The 16,145-nt window shown below is 49.4% G+C and overlaps 1 protein-coding gene across 7 annotated transcripts in view; it reads right to left on the bottom strand.

The window, feature by feature from the left end:
* Positions 1–16,145, bottom strand: part of CAMKK2 (calcium/calmodulin dependent protein kinase kinase 2) — a 59,095-nt gene that overhangs the window by 25,147 nt on the left and 17,803 nt on the right. For all 7 annotated transcript variants that reach the window (XM_064379691.1, XM_064379695.1, XM_064379696.1 and 4 more), the window contains exons 2-6: positions 14,966–15,498; positions 9,898–9,945; positions 8,447–8,500; positions 7,636–7,687; positions 2,796–2,929 (exon numbers count right to left, since the gene is read on the bottom strand). In XM_064379691.1, the coding sequence (XP_064235761.1) occupies positions 2,796–2,929; positions 7,636–7,687; positions 8,447–8,500; positions 9,898–9,945; positions 14,966–15,439 (762 nt within the window). In that variant the 5' untranslated portion in view covers positions 15,440–15,498. The remainder of the gene's footprint in view (positions 1–2,795; positions 2,930–7,635; positions 7,688–8,446; positions 8,501–9,897; positions 9,946–14,965; positions 15,499–16,145) is intronic.

Here is a 16,145-nt window from a genome sequence, read left to right as displayed (position 1 = left end):
GAGCAGGAAGGAAGCAGCATCCACATGGCTACGTTTGCCAACAGAAGGGCTGCACTTGGCAGTGAGTTTCCCAGTTAAGATGGAGGGCATAGGGAAAACTCCAGAGTGTGAGATCCTAATGGCTATTTGGAAAATAAACGCATCTTAGTCTGATCCTCAGGGATCCGAACACTCAGAAAGGAAGATGCAAAAGGAAGGGGGCAAAATACTACCCCCCCCACCGCCCCCGGAAATGTCTCTTGCTTGAGTAAGAATCCAACCCATGTCCTAGGAGACAATGGTCTTATGGGTGAAAATTCAAATCCCATCTGGGCTCAAGTAACTCCATGAAGCCTCCCCATTGCCCCTGGCCCCACGGGAAATGACGTCTCCCTGCTGGGAACAGCCATAGCACTTTCTCTCTCTCCAAAGGGCAGGCAGCAGGCTACATCCACCTTGGTTTCCTCAGTGGCATCCCGTACAGGGTATGGCATACAGTAGGTGCCCAGGGAATATCTGATGAATGAACAAACAGAAGGCAAAGAGTCTTGTTGGGTGGAAAGGCCAAATGCCGTAGGGTAGCAGAGAGAAAGATACCCTGTCAAGACCCAGGGCCACTCTCTAACCAAACGCCCTTGGGCTTCCTCAAGGACGGTCAACTCCAGCACCAGTGAGTCAAGACTGTGACACTTAGTGTGACCGGTAGTGATGGCCTGCAACTGCCATCTCTCTTCTTTGGAAAGAAACAAATGCAGCCTTTCTGGCTAGACCAGTCCCCCTGATTCTTCCCCATCACGTCCGCTTTCTCCAGGCACCCAAGATCAAGAAGACAGCAGGCCCCGGGAAAGGGAGGCACCGTAGGCAGAGCCCGGGCAAGCAGCCTGAAGTCCTGAGCGATGCCCTGTGGGGAAGGCACACCCGGGCCTTGTCCACCTAGAGTTCTGCACCAGATGAGTCACCGGCAAGGTGGTAGCTAGCCCTCACATCTCCCGAAGGCAGCATGTACTCCCCCAAATAGAGGCCTCCAGCCTTTTGCACATGTAGGTCCCTGCCCTGCAATGCCTTTCCGTGACTTCTCATCCAGGGAACAACCATGGCCACCTCAAACGTCATTTCCTCTAAGAGGCCCCTCCCAGCCTCTCCCAGTGAGCTGGCTGCCCTGTACTCCCATGGTACTCTGAACGTCCAGCATGGTGACAAGTCATTGTCATCTAGACCAGAGGTGCTCCAAACATGACCTGGAGACTTCTGGGGATCCCCGAGATGTTTTCAGGGAGTTTACAAGGTTCACCATTTTCACTTTAAAATAAAGAGAGTATTTGCCTTTTTGACTCTCTTCCACTAGTCTACAGGGCTTTCCAGAAACCTGATATGTTATATCACAACAGATTGAATGCAAAAGCAGATGTGAGAATCTAAATGTCTCCTATTAAGCCAAACATTAACCAAAAAAAGGCAAAAATGAAAAACTAAGCCACTCTACTTTTTATTTTTCATAAAAATGTGTGATTCATGTTAATATGTAATAAGCTTATCGTTGTCTTTTTGTTTTTTTCTTTTCTTTTTTAGAGACAGGGTCTTACTCTGTCTCCCAGACTGGAGCGCAGTGGTGCAATCATGGCTCACTACAGCCTTGAACGCCTGGGCTGAAGTGATTCTCCCATCTCAGCCTTTGGAATAGCTGGGACCACAGGTGTGCAGCACCACACCTGGCTAATTTTTTAAATTTTTTGCAGAGATGAGGTTTCTCCATGTTGCTCAGGCTGGTCTCAAACTGCTGGCCTCAAGCAATCCTCCCACCTCAGCCTCCCAAAGTGCTGGGATTATAGGCATGAGCCACCATGCCCAGCCTGTTGTTTTTAAATGAATTAATAGTTTAAATTTATTTTTCTGAGTTTTAAATTCTAATGTGGTAGCTATTAATAAATATAACTCATATAAGCAAAAGTGCTATGGGGGGTCTTAAAAAAAATTTTTTTTTTTTTGAGACAGAGTTTCACTCTTGTCGCCCAGAATGGAGTGCAATGGCGTGATCTTGGCTCACAGCAACCTCCACCTCCCAGGTTCAAGCGATTCTCCTGCCTCAGCCTTCCCAATTAGCTGGGATTACAGGCACCCGCCGCCATGCCCAGCTAATGTTTTTGTATTTTTAGTTGAGACGGGGTTTTTTAGGAGTACAGAGGGGTCCTGACACCTAACAGTATGAGAACTGCCGATGTAGAGCAGGGACTGGCAAACCACAGCCTACGGGCCAAACTCAGCCCTCTGCCTATTTATTTTTTGTTTATTTGTTTCATATTTTTAGTAGAGACAGGGTTTCACCATGTTGGCCAGGCTTGTCTCAAACTCCTGATCTCAAATGACCTGTCCGCCTCGGCCTCCCAGAGTGCTGAGATCACAGGTGTGGGCCACTGGGCCCGGCCTTGTTTTTGAAAATGAAGGTTTACTGGAACACAGCCATGCCGTTTGTTACATCGTGTGTGTGGCTGCTTTGGCGCTACGATTACCCGTATGTGTAAGCAGAAAGAGAACCGGTTTTGAAGAGACAGAAATGGGTGAAGGGATCCCTCTGAGCCTCAATTTCTTTGTCTGTAAAGTGAGAGTCACAAATACCTGACAGAAAAACGAAGCAGGCAAAAGAAAGAAGAGGAAAAAAAAAGAAACGTGAGTAATAACTAGTCTCGGGGAGCGGTAAACACGACTCAGCCCTGCAGTGAGAGGTCTGGTGTGACTGGCTCTCCCTGGAAACCAGAGGCGGGTGTTTGGGGATTAAAAAAGCCAGGGCCTCCCTCCCTCCTCGGCGCCTCCACCCTCACCTCCACCAGCTTCACCACATTGGGGTGGTCCAGCTTCTTGAGGATGGCGATTTCCTGGTACACCTGCTCAATGGGGCCCCTGGGCTGGATGCAGCCTCCAGGAGCCGGCCGGGTGCCTCGGGGTGGGGGGCGACCTGGAGGAGACAGAAACGGACCAAGGGTCAGGGCAAAGAGACTTTCCTCTGCAGAAGGCAGCCGCAGGTGGGCTAACAAAAGCGGGAGGGTCTCTGCAGGGCTGGAGGGGCTGCTGCCACCAGGGGCTTTAACTAGCCTTCTCCTCGTCAGCCTCCTCTGCTGCTGCGAGTGAGTGAGGGCGGAGGCCTCAGTCGTCCTGTGAACTCCCTCCTTCCAGTCACATCCCCAGTCCATGCCCCAGTCCATGGTGAGAGGCAGGAGTGCTGCGGCAACTGTAGCCTAGCTCAGCAACCTCAACACCCCAGCATGAGTCAGTCGCTGCCCCCTCTGGGCTCAGTTTTCATAGTCCATAAAACAGACATCAACGTGATCCCTTATCTCCTTAACTCACAGCACAGATGGCTGGCTGGGCACTGTGGCTCATGCCTACAATCCCAGCACTTTGGAAGGCTAAGGTGGGCAGATTGCTTGAGCCCAGGAGTTCAAGACCAGCCTGGGCAACACAGCGAAACCCTGACTCTACAAAAATTACAAAAAATTAGCCAGGTGTGGTGGCACGTGCCAGTGGTCCACAGCTACTCAAGAGCTGAGGTGGGAGGATCACCTGAGCCTAGGAAGGTCAAGCTTGCAGTAAGCCATGATCATGCCACTGCACTCCACCTGGGTGACAGAGCGAGACTCTACCTCAAAAAAAAAAAAAGAAAAGAAAAGAAATAGTACAGATGTAAAACGAAGCCAGGGAGAAGAAAAGAAGCAAGCATCAGGAGAGAAAAACAAAAGGTTACGCCAGAAAGGAGAGGCACTCAGGTCACCACCTGACCCTCCAGTAAATAATAAACCAACGGGGCCAAGAGAGGTGGTTCACACTTATAATCCCAGCACTTTGGGAGGCCGAGGCAGGTGGATCATGAGGTCAGGAGTTCGAGACCAGCCTGGCCAACGTGGTGAAACCCCGTCTCTACTAAAAATACAAATGTTAGCTGGGCGTGGTGGCGGGCACCTATAACCCCAGCTACTCGGGAGGCTGAGGCAGGAGAATCACTTGAAACAAGAAGGCAGAGGTTGCAGTGAGCTGGGATCGTGCCATTGCACTTTAGCCTGGGCGAAAGAGCAAAACTTCTGTCTCCAAAATACTAATAATAATAATAGGCAAACAGTCACAAGGATGTACAGGCCCACAGTGGAAACCCTCATGATGGCACACATCCTGTGTAAGGAAGGCTCTAAGTGTAATTAACAGAACAGAACTGGGATGTGATTGGCCTTGGAAAAGGCAAAGCAAAAGTGCAGGTGTCAGAAGGGGGATGTGAAAGAAGAGACGCTGAGTTCAAAGGAAAAGGGAGGGCGAGAACAGCCTCCTCTTACAGCGTGGGGAGGTGGGAGACACTCGCCATGCAGTGACGGGAAGTGGTGGGTGTGTGGCCACAGAGGAGCTGGCCAGCCTGCTGGAGAAAGGGAGGTGCTATGGTCAGGATGTTTGTGATCCTCCAGCATTCTCGTGTGAAAACCTGATCCCCAGTGTGATGGTATTAGGACATGGGACTTCCGCAGGAGAGGAGGTCGGGAGGGTGGAGCCCTCCTGAATGTTATAAGAGACCCCAGAGAGCTGCCTCGCCCCTCTGCCATGTAAGGATTCGGTAAGAAGGCACTACCCATGTTTGTTTCTTTGTTTTGAGACACGGTCTGTCTCCCAGGCTGGAGTTCAGTGGTGCAATCAAGAATCATTCCAGCCTCAAACTCCCAGGCTCAAGTGATCCTCCCACCTCAGCCTACCGAGTAGCTAGGACTACAGGCACACACCACCATGCCCAGCTAATTTTTAAATTTTCGGTAGAGACAGGGGGTCTCACTACATTGCCCACGCTGGTCTCCAATTCCTGGGTTCAAGTGATTCACACACCTCAGTCTCCCAAAGGCTGGCGTGAGCCACCGCACCGCACCTGAGATGGTGCTAATTACGAAGCAGCCTCCAGAAGTGTGAAGAATAAATGTCTGTGGGTTAGGCCACCCAGTCTCCGGTACGTTGTTATAGCACACCTTTTGTTATTTTGTTAAGACAGGAGGTAAGAACTCGGAGTGTTTAAGCAAGCGAAATCCTCCACAGTCACTGGAAGAAGTCGGAAGCAGATGTCAAAAATGGATAATAGTGACACAAGGATTACTGCCTGGTGCAGTGTTTGGATACGCAGGATAAACGAGGGTCCCACAGTTAGGATGGGGTTTGTGTGTTCTGATCTAATTTCTCTTTTTGGCCCAAGCTGACATTTTGCCCAGCAACGCAGGCAGGGAGCTTACGTTGAAGCAGCCTCCGATACACTCACCTGCAGGCCTGTCATCTGACCACACACAGGAGTTACCAGCAACTAACAGTGCTAAAAGCCAAGGCTGCCTGTAGGAGAAGGGAGAAGAGCAAGAAACTCTCCTCCATTATACGCCCTCCTATGCTTTGGCTTTTTTTTTTTTTTTTTTTGGTAGATATTACTCAAATACCTCATGGTATTTAAATTTTTTTAATTTACCCTTTTTTTTTTTTGAGATGGAGTCTCGCTCTGTCACCCAGGCTGGAATGCAGTGGCGCGATCTCGGCTCACTGCAACCTCCACCTCCTGGGTTCAAGCGATTCTGCTGCCTCCACCACCCAAGTAGCTGGGATTACAGGCGTGCACCACCTCCCCCAGCAGATTTTTGCATTTTTAGTAGAGATGGGGTGTCACAACATTGGCCACATTGGTCTCGAACTCCTGACCTCATGATCCGCCCACCTCAGCTCCCAAAGTGCTAGAGTGCTAGGTTTACAGGTGTGTGCCCAGGCTGGAGTGCAGTGGCATGATCTCGGCTCGTTGCAACCTCCATTTCCAGGGTTCCAGTGATTCTCCTGCCTCAGCCTCCTGAGTAGCTGGGACTACAGACGAGTGCCACCACACCCAGCTAATTTTTGTATTTTTAGTAGAGACGATGTTTCACTGTGTTGGCCAGGTTGGTCTTGAACTCCTGACTTCACGTGATCCACCCGCCTCGGCCTCCCAAAGTGCTGGGATTACAGACGTGAGCCACTGTGCCTGGCCGACTACTGAATACTTTCAATGCCTCCCTAAATATATACATATATATATCTGATATCTATTGTCATTTACCCATCATGTCCCCTGTCCCCCAGAGCCCCTAGCAATCACAAATCTACTTTTGTTCCTATGGATTGGCCTATTCTGGGTATTCCACATAAATAGAATCACATAATATGTGACCTTTTGTGTTAGGCCTCTTTTTTTTTTTGAGATGGAGTTTTGCTCTTGTTGCCCAGAGTGGAGTACAATGGCATGATCTCGGCTCACTGCAACCTCCGCCTCCCGGGTTCATGCAATTCTCCTGCCTCAGCCTCCCAAGTAGCTGGAATTACAGGCACCCACTACCATGCCTGGATAATTTTTTTATTTTTAGTAGAGACGTGGTTTCACCATGTTGGCCAGGCTGGTCTCGAACTCCTGACCTCTGGTGATCCACCTGCCTTGGCCTCCCAAAGTGCTGGGATTACAGGTGTGAGCAACTGCACCCGGCCAGGCTTCTTTCACTTAATATAATGTCTGTAAGACTCCTCTGTGTTGGAGCGTGAATTGGTACTTCATTACTTTTTATGGCTGAATAATATTCCATTGGTTGCACATCTACTTTATTCATTCGCTGAGAACATGTGAATTGTTTCCACTTTTTAGTCATTGTGACTAAACCTGCTATGAACATTCACATACAAGCTCCTGTGTGAACAAGTATGTTCAGTTCTCTTGGGTATGTAAGTAGGAGTGAAATTACTGAATCAGATGGTAACACCATGTTTAACTTTCTGAGGAATTGCCAGAGTGTTTTCCTCTACTGGATTTTTTTTACTTCATACCTATATAACTTTAATAAATATTTTTATTTTATCATTTTTTGAGACAGAGTCTTGCTCTGTCACCCAGGCTGAAGTCCGGTGGTGTGATCTAGGCTCGCTGCAAACTCCGCCTCCCAGGTTCAAGCAATTCTTGTGCCTCAGCCTCCCAAATAGCTGGGACTACAGGCATGCGCCACTACCCTTGGCTAATTTTTCTATTTGTAGTAGAGATGAGGTTTCACCTTGTTGGTCAGGCTCGTCTTGAACTTCTGGCCTCCAGCGACCTACCTACCTCAGCCTCCCAAAGTGCTGGGATTACAAGCATGAGCCACTGTCCAGCCATAAATATTTTTAAGAAAAAATGAATAAAGAGGCTGGGCGTGGTGGCTCACCCCTATAATCCCAGCACTTTGGAAGGCCGAGGCAGGCAGATCACGAGGTCAAGAGATCAAAACCATCCAGGCCAACATGGTGAAATCCTGTCTCTACAAAAAATACAAAATTAGCTGGGCGTGGTGGTACGTGCCTATAGTCCCAGCTACTCAGGAGGCTGAGGCAGGAGAATCATTTGAACCTCAGAGATGGAGGTTGCAGTGAGCCAAGATCATGCCACTGCACTCCAGCCTGGGAGACAGAGTGAGAGACACCGTCTCAAAAAAAAAATAAAATAAAAAAATAAACAACCTCAGCAAGAAGTCAAGCTCTGACTTCGGGAGGAAGCCCTGAGCGGGATGGGGTGCCCACCCAGGGCACCCTCTGCAACAGTTCCCATCTAAGGGGCTCTGCTCTGTCTTGCCCCAGCACCCGCACCTAAGAACAAAGGCCGTCCAAACTCACGTGGAAAGCCGGCCTGCCGGATCAGCTTCTTTTTGGACAGCACCTTCATTGCCTGCAGGAAAAAAGACCCCAGGTCCTGGTTAAAGCAGGCAGGAGGAGGAGGAGGAAGGTGAGGTGAGGGTTCGTCTACTCTAAGGCTGGCCCAAGCTCCTGGACCCCTGGCAGGCTCAGGACAACAGAGTAAGCCCCTCATTACCAGAGGGGGTCAAGCAGCCATGAGGTGTGGGGAGGCTAGACTCCTGGGGTGCCTCCAGCCCTGAGGTATTCCTGAGGCCCACAGTCAGCTCTCCCAGGGGGGAAACCACGAGCCTCGGGACTTGCTGCTATCGAATCAAAACACGAGGGAGCTGGAGCAATGGGCAAAAGAAGGGCAGGACTGGTTGTTTTACACATGGGGAAACTGAGGCTCAGCTGTTTTACATGTGGGGAAGTAGCACTTGTCAAGGACACATGGTTGGCACACAGTAGAGTCAGGTTCAAGCCTATGCTGGACTGACTCCAAAGCCACCCACGCAGGCATCTTTGTCCCTGCTGCCTTGTTCTCAGTACTACGGAGGATGCAGAGATGACAGCTCAGAGGAAGGGCAGAAATGCCTTCTGTTGAATGAGTAACTCCTGGGCTAATCACCTCACCTCCCCATTTTCCCATCTGAAAAATGGGCATACCACTTCCTTCCTAAGGCACTAAATAAACATGACCTAAGAATAAAACAAGACAACAGCTATGAAAACTTTCCAGCAAGCTGAGTGCTAGAAAGGAAGCTCTTCTGTGGATAAGGATGGGGGCAGGGAGGAGAATGCGGATACTCACATAGTAGGTATTGTCATTTTCATTGTAGGCCAACTTGACAACGCCATAGGAGCCCTGGATAAAGGGAGATGCCCATGATATACTATCCAGAAGTTAAGATCTGCAAAATGAGAACCCTAATACAGAGGGTGCAAACCGACAGCCCATTGGTCAAATCTGTCCCACAACTGTACTTTGTTGGAGCCCAGGTTTTCACAAAGTTCAGATTAATTGCCAACATTTATAAACAGAAAGATCTGGGCCAGGTGCAGTGGCTCATACCTGTAATCCCAACACTTTGGGAGGCCAAGGCAGGCGAATCACTTGAGGTCAGGAGTTGGAGACCAGCCTGGCCAACGTGGCAAAACCCTGTCTCTACTAAAAATACAAAAATTAGCCTGGCATGGTGGCAGGTACCTCTAATCCCACCTACTTGGGAGGCTGAGGCATGAGAACTGCTTGAACCCAGAAGGCGGAGGCTGCAGTGTGCCAAGATTACAGCACTGCACTCCAGCCTGGGTGACATAGCAAGGCTCAGTCTCAAAAAAAAACAAAGAAAGATCTGATATAAAAATCCATATTCCTTCCAGGCACAGTGGCTTACACCTGTAATCCCAACACTTTGAAAGGCCAAGGCGGGTAGGTCACTTGAGGTCAGGTTTGAGAACAGCCTGGGCAACATAGTAAAACCCTGTCACTACAAAAAATACAAAAATTAGCCAGGTGTGGTGGTGCACACCTGTAGTCCCAACTTCTTGGGAGGCTGAGGTAGGAAAACCACTTGAGCCCAGGAGGCAGAGGTTGCAGGAAGCTGAGAATGCACCACTGCACTCCAGCCTTGGTGACAGAGAGAAACCCTGTCTCAAAAAAAAAAAAAAATCCAGATACCTAGTTTCTTTTGTAAAAAATTGGAAGCTCTAGCTATATGTAGCCCTCATTTCCATATGTTAATGGTTTGCCATATACGTAGCCCTCATTTCCATATGTTAATGGTTTGCCATATATGTAGCCCTCATTTCCATATGTTAATGGTTTGCCATATATGTAGCCCTCATTTCCATATGTTAATGGTTTGCCAAGTCCCTACTGCCTTACTACCACTCCCTACTGCCTTACACCTGGCATGCCTCTCTCCTTTCTGTTACTTACTTGTTTTCTATTGGCATTCAGATTTTTGACCATGGTAATGATACCCCCCTTGGCTAAAACAAAAGCAAAACTAGATGTCAGAGTACTTCAGGGTGACATAAAACCCCAAATGTGATGGGAATGTAACTATCACCAAGGTCATATGAAATTTCTCTGGAAGCTTTCTGAGCTTCTGCAGAAACATATTTAATTTGACAAAACCCCCTCCACCAACCTTGCCTCCAAAGACGCCTCTCCTGCTCGCAGCTTTACCCCATCCCCTCCATAGTACCTCAATGCCCCCAATGAATGCAGAAAACCACCCTGGCTCCGGGGATATTTACCTTTCCAATTTCATCCTTCAGGGTATACTGATTCAGCTGCACACAGTCCTAGAGAGTAAGCAGAGACACATGGAAAATGAATTTCAAGTTTGCAACTAGAGGCCAGGCACAGTGACTCACATCTATAATCCCAGCACTTTGGGAGGCCAAGGTGGGAGGATCACTTGAGTTCATGAGCTCCAGACCACCTGGCCAACATGGCGAAATCTCATCTCTACTCATAATATACAAATCAGGCTGGGCACGGTGGTTCATGCCTGTAATCACAGCACTTTGGGAGGCCAAGGCGAGTGGATCACCTGAGGTCAGGAATTCAAAACCAGCCTGGACAACATGGTGAAACCCCATCTCTACTAAAAATACAAAAATTAGCTGGCTGTGGTGGTATATGCCTGTAATCCCAGCTACTCAGGAGGCTGAGGCAAGAAAATTGCTTGAACCCAGGAGACAGAGGTTGCAGTGAGCCAAAATCACGCCATTGTACCAGCCTAGGCAACAAGAGCAAGACTCCGTCTTAATAAAAAAAAAAAAAAAAAAAGCCAGGCATGGTGGTAGGCCACCTGTAATTCCAGCTACTCGGAAGGCTGAGGCACAAAAATCGCTTGAACCCAGAGGCAGAGGTTGCAGTGAGCCGAGACTGCCATTGCACTCCAGCCTGGGCAACAGAATAAAACTGTGTCTCAAAAAAAAAAAAAAAAGTTTGCAACTAGATACATTCCTCTAAATTAAACATACACAGGTAACCAGAACCCAAATCAAGAAAGAGACTATCCCCAGTTCCCCGGAAACCACTCCCACCCACTGCCCCTCCCCAGGGTGACCACTATCCTGACTTCTAACAGCGCAGATTTTGCTTCTTGCACTTCGTCAAAATGTAACCACATACTGTGTATTCTTGTAAAACCCATTTTTTAGAAGGTTGTTCCTACTTTTAAAAAGTAAATTTTAAATCAAACAAGTCATCCTTGGCTACATTGTCCTGTGAAAACATAAAGTGAAAGAAGAGAAAATCTATGTGACCTTAGGGTAGACAAGCGTTTCTTAGACAATACAAAAAAGTACAGACAAAAGGAAACAAATGATAAATTGGACTTTGCCAAAATTAAAACTTTGGTTCTTTTTTTTTTTGAGACAGAGTTTCACTTTTGTCGCCCAGGCTGGAGTGCAATGGCGTGATCTCGGCTCACTGCAACCTCCACCTCCTCGGTTCAAGTGATTCTCCTGCCTCAGCCTCCCAAGTAGCTGGGATCACAGGCGTGTGCCACCACGCCTTGTTAATTTTTGTATTTTTTTTTTTCGTAGAGATGGGGTTTCACCGTGTTGGCCAGGCTAATCTTGAACTCCTGACCTCGGGTGATTCACCCACCAAAGTGCTGGGATTATAGGTATGAGCCACCACGCCTGGCCAAAACTTTGGTTCTTTGATACACTATGAAGAAAATGAAAACGGCCAAGTACAGTGGCTCATGCCTGTAAACTCAGCACTTTAGGAGGTCAAGGCAGGAGGACTGCCTGAGCCCAGGAGTTTGAGGTAGCAGTGAGCTATAATCACACCACTGCATTCCAGCCTTGGCAACAAAGTGAGACTGTTAAAAAAACAAAAAAAAGAGAAAAAAAAAGGGAAGAGAAGGAAAGGGAAGGAGAGAGGCGGGGTGGGGAGGGCAGGGGAGGGGAAGGCAGGGGAAAGAGAAAGGGAAAGAGAAAAAGAAAGAGAAAGGGAAGGGAAGGAAGGGAAACAGAAAGAAAGAAAGGAAAGCAAGGAAGTAAACAAAAAGGCAAGCCTCAAACTTCAGATTCACAGCACAGATATTAGACAAAGGACCCTTACAACTCAATAAGATGACCAACAACCCCATTTAAAAATGGGCAGAAGATTTGAACAGAAATTCCTCCAAAGAAAATACACAAGTGGACATAAGCACAGGAAACGACACTCACCATCACTAGTCATCAGGTAAACCTAAATTAAAACCAAAGCCACTAGGCTGCCGAAACTCCAGAGGACTAATCAGGCTGGGTGAGGTGGCTCACACCTGTAATCCCAGCACTTTGGGAGGCCAAGGCAGGTGGACTGCTTGAGCCCAGGTGTTCAAGACTAGCCTGTGCAATATGGTGAAACTCGTCTCTACAAAAAAAATACAAAAATTAGCTGGGCGTGGTGGCGTGCACCTTTAGTCCCAGCTACTCAGGAGGCTGAGGTGGGAGGATTGATTGAGCACGGGAAATTGAGGCTACAGTGAGCAGTGATTGCATCACATTGCATTCCAGCCTGGGTGACAGAATGAGATCCTGTCTCAAAGAAAAATTAAAAAGGAGATTGATCAGACCAAGTAGTGGAAGAATGCAGAGCAAATGAAATTTTTATACACTGCTGGTAGGAATGTAAAAGGGTGCACTCTCTTTGGAAAACAGTCAGTTTCTTTTTTTCTTTTTTTTTTTTAAGGTATTGAGGCAGGGTATCATTCTGTTTCCAGGCTAAAGTAGAATGGCAAGATCACAGCTCACTGTAACCTCAAACTATTAGGTTCAAAAGATCCTGCCACCTCAGCCTCTCAAGTAGCTGGGACTACAGGAACGTGCCACCATGCCCAGCTAATTTTTGTATTTTTAGTAGAGACAGGGTTTCACCATGTTGGCCAGGCTGGTCTCCAACTCCTGGCCTCAAGTGATCTGCCCACCTCGGCCTCCCAAAGTGCTGGGATTACAGGCGTGAGCCACCACCCCAGCCTGTTTTGTTTTTTGGAGTGATGGGTCTTGCTATGTTGCCCCGGCTGGTCTCAAACTCCTGGTTTTAAGCGATCCTTCTGCCTCAGTCTCCCAAGTAGCTGGGATTACAGGCACAAGCCACTGCACCGGGCCTTGGCAGTTTCTTAACACCTACCATACCACAGGCCATTCTACCCAATAGAAGTGAAAATCTGTTTACGAAGACTTGCATATAAACATTAATAACAGCTTTAGTTGTAATAATAAAAAATTGGAAGCAATTCAAATGCCCTTCAACAGGTGAACGGATAAACAAACTGTCGTACATCCATACAATGGAATTTATTCAGCAATAAAAAGGAACTATGGATATACTCCACCACATGGATAAATCTCAAAATCATGATGCTGTGAAAGAAGCTAAGCTAAAAAGGAGGCGTTGCTCATGGGTCCTAGCTCTGTCTTTGGCTCACGCTGTGAATTCTCCCTGCTCTGAACTCTCCAGGGCCCCTCTCCAATGATGAAAGTTTTTCCTAGCCTTCAAAATGTAGCCCCCGTAGCCCCTTTAAAATCAGTCCCTTTGGCTGGGCACGGTGGCTCACATCTGCAATCCCAGCACTTGGGGAGGCTCGAGGCGGGTGGATTACTTAAGGTCAGGAGTTCAAGACCAGCCTGGCCAACATGGTGAAACCCCATCTCTAGTGAAAAAAAAAAAAATACAAAAATTAGCTGGGTGTGATGGCACACGCCTGTAGTCCCAGCTACTAGGGAGGCTGAGGCAGGAGAATCACTTGAATCTGGAAGACGGAGGTTGCAGTGAGCCAATATCAAGCCAGTGCACTCCAGCCTGGGTGACAGAGCGAGACTGCGTCTAAAAAAAAAAAAAAAAATCAGCCAGGCGCGGTGGCTCACGCCTGTAATCCCAGCACTTTGGGAGGCCGAGGCGGGTGGATCACGAGGTCAAGAGATCGAGACCATCCTGGTCAACATGGTGAAACCCCGTCTCTACTAAAAATACAAAAAATTAGCTGGGCATGGTGGCGCATGCCTGTAATCTCAGCTACTCAGGAGGCTGAGGCAGGAGAATTGCCTGAACCCAGGAGGCAGAGGTTGTGGTGAGCCAAGATCGCACCATTGCACTCCAGCCTGGGTAACAAGAGCAAAACTCCATCACAAAAAAAAAAAAAAAAAAAAAAAAAAATCAGCCTGTTTAGAAACCTATCCTGATGTTGAGTCTTCTTCCAATTAAATTCATTAATTCCTTCAACAGATATTTTTGCACTCCTGCTACATGCCAAGCACTGCTAGGCGCTGGGGATGGGAGTGGGGTTGGGGGTGAACAAAATGTTCCCATGGAGATTACGTTCTGAAGACAGGCAATAAACAACGAAACCAACACACAGATCATCAGATGCTGACGAATGTCATGAAGGAAAGCAAATAGGGCCACGGGGTAGAGAGAGGCTGGGGGGTGCTTTAGGGAGGGTGGCCCAGGAAGCCTTTTGGAGGAGGTGATACTGGAGATGAGACTTGGACATTAGATGGAACAGGCCTTACAAAGCTGGCGTGGGGTGGGGGGGAGATGGTTCCAAACAGAAGGGGCAGCAAGAATAAAGACCCCAGGCGGGCAACTTGGATTCCAAGGTATGCGAAGAAGGCGGAGGGAGCTTAGGGAGCAGGCAACAGAATGGCAGGAGGGGTGGGGAAGGGCCAGACCACACAGGGCCCTGTGAACCCCGGTGGGGATCTGAATTCTAATCTGTCCCCCAGAGCTCACGGTAGGGAGTCCTGTGGGAAATGGTCACGAAGTGCTGAACTCAGTACTTGGTGCTAACACATGCTCGGCCAGGTGGGTGGTCGCCAGGCTTTCAGTGACCGCTTCACTCCCTCACACCTTCCGCTCACCCGCACCTCAGTCTCTTTGCTGGAGGCTCCCTCTGGCCCTGCCGCTGCTCTTTCCATACCCACAGCGGGTCACACACACCTGCCCCAGCAGCCCTCACCCATGAGTGTAAACACCCCAGCTCCCTCGCCCCTGGGAGGATAACCCTGAGGCTGCTGTTCTGTGCCGTTCCCCAGGGTTGCCCCCAAGGAACAAGCCCCAGCGGCCCACACTCCACACTGGTAACCAGCTCCATAACCCATGCTTTGCTGACTGCCTTCCCTTACCCATGCTGATTCACAACCCCCCTAGGGCCCCCTTTTGGCCCTAGCCGCCCCCCAGGGTCTCTGGAGTCAACTCCCAGGTCAAGTGTTGCACTCAAATCCTTCTGGGGGACCTCATCCTTCCAAAGAGACCCTGCTAGGGGCAGGGAAGGGCACCGGGGACCCCCAGGACCCGGCTTACCACCGACTCACGCACCTGCATACCCGTGATGGAGACATGGTGAGATTCCACTGTGGGCCGCCGGGGCAGCCGAGGTGAGGACTGCGGGGAGCTGACAGGCGAGTAGGGCAAGGATGGGCAGATGCAGCGTCCGTTCATATCGAGGCTGCCGCCGGCTGCCAACCCAGCCTGGGACCGCTCTTGCAGAGACAGCTTGCGACCAGAGAGGTGGGGCCGGGCCTGGGACCCGGAGGTGTCGAGGGGGGCCTCTTGGCCATCGGCCTCCAGAGGCTGGTCCCGGGCCAGGCCGAGGTCCACAGCACAGCCCGGCTCACACTCAGTGACCACGATGAAGGACTCCATGCCCAGGTGGATGCTCAAGGATGAGAGGCCCCGCAGGGCCGCACAGGGCTGCTGGCTTTCGCTGCTTCTGCTGCTGCCCCTGCCCCCCAGATCATCCTGGGGGGTGGCCCGGTTGCTGCTGGGCTGGCTAGAGACACATGATGACATGGTGCATGTGCCAGCTTCATCCAGCACACTGGGGCACTCCCATCCGGCAGCGGAGCCACCTGTAGAGAAAGGAAGGGTCAGCCAGCCCGGCTCCTGCGGGCAGCGACAGGGAAGGAGCACCTCTCCTCCTGGCCCAGGCTGCTGTCTAATTCCTGCCTCCAGTTGACATCCTAAAAAAATCTTGCAAAATATGGTGTGCGCTGGGCGTAGTGGCTCACACGTGTAATCCTAGCACTTTGGGAGGCCAAGGCAGGCAGATCACTTCAGGACAGGAATTCCAGATCAGTCTTGCCAACATGGTGAAACCTTGCCTCTACTAAAAATACAAAAATTAGCCAGGCATGGTGGCACACGCCTGTAATCCCAGCTACTCAGGAGGCTGAGGCACGAGAATCGCTGGAACCGGTAGGCGGAGGTTGCATGAGCCAAGATCATGCACTGCACTGCAGCCTGCGCAACAGAGCAAAACTGTCTCAAAAAAAAAAAAGGTTGGGTGGGGGAATCAAGTATATGCCACAATACGGATGAAGCTCTAGAATATTGTGCTAAGTGAAGGAAGCCAGTCACGAAAGGTCATATATATATGATTCTATTTATTTTTTTTTTTTTTTTTTTTTTTTTTTTTTTTTGAGACGGAGTTTCGCTCGTTACCCAGGCTGGAGTGCAATGGCACGATCTCGGCTCACCGCAACCTCCGCCTCCTGGG

Source organism: Aotus nancymaae, unplaced genomic scaffold, assembly GCF_030222135.1.
Source record: "Aotus nancymaae isolate 86718 unplaced genomic scaffold, 86718_ANA_hifiasm-v0.15.2.pri h1tg000021l, whole genome shotgun sequence".
In the NCBI taxonomy this organism is placed as follows: Eukaryota; Metazoa; Chordata; class Mammalia; order Primates; family Aotidae; genus Aotus; species Aotus nancymaae.
Note: the sequence above shows the minus strand (reverse complement) of the source record. Positions and strands in the feature narration are given on the sequence as shown.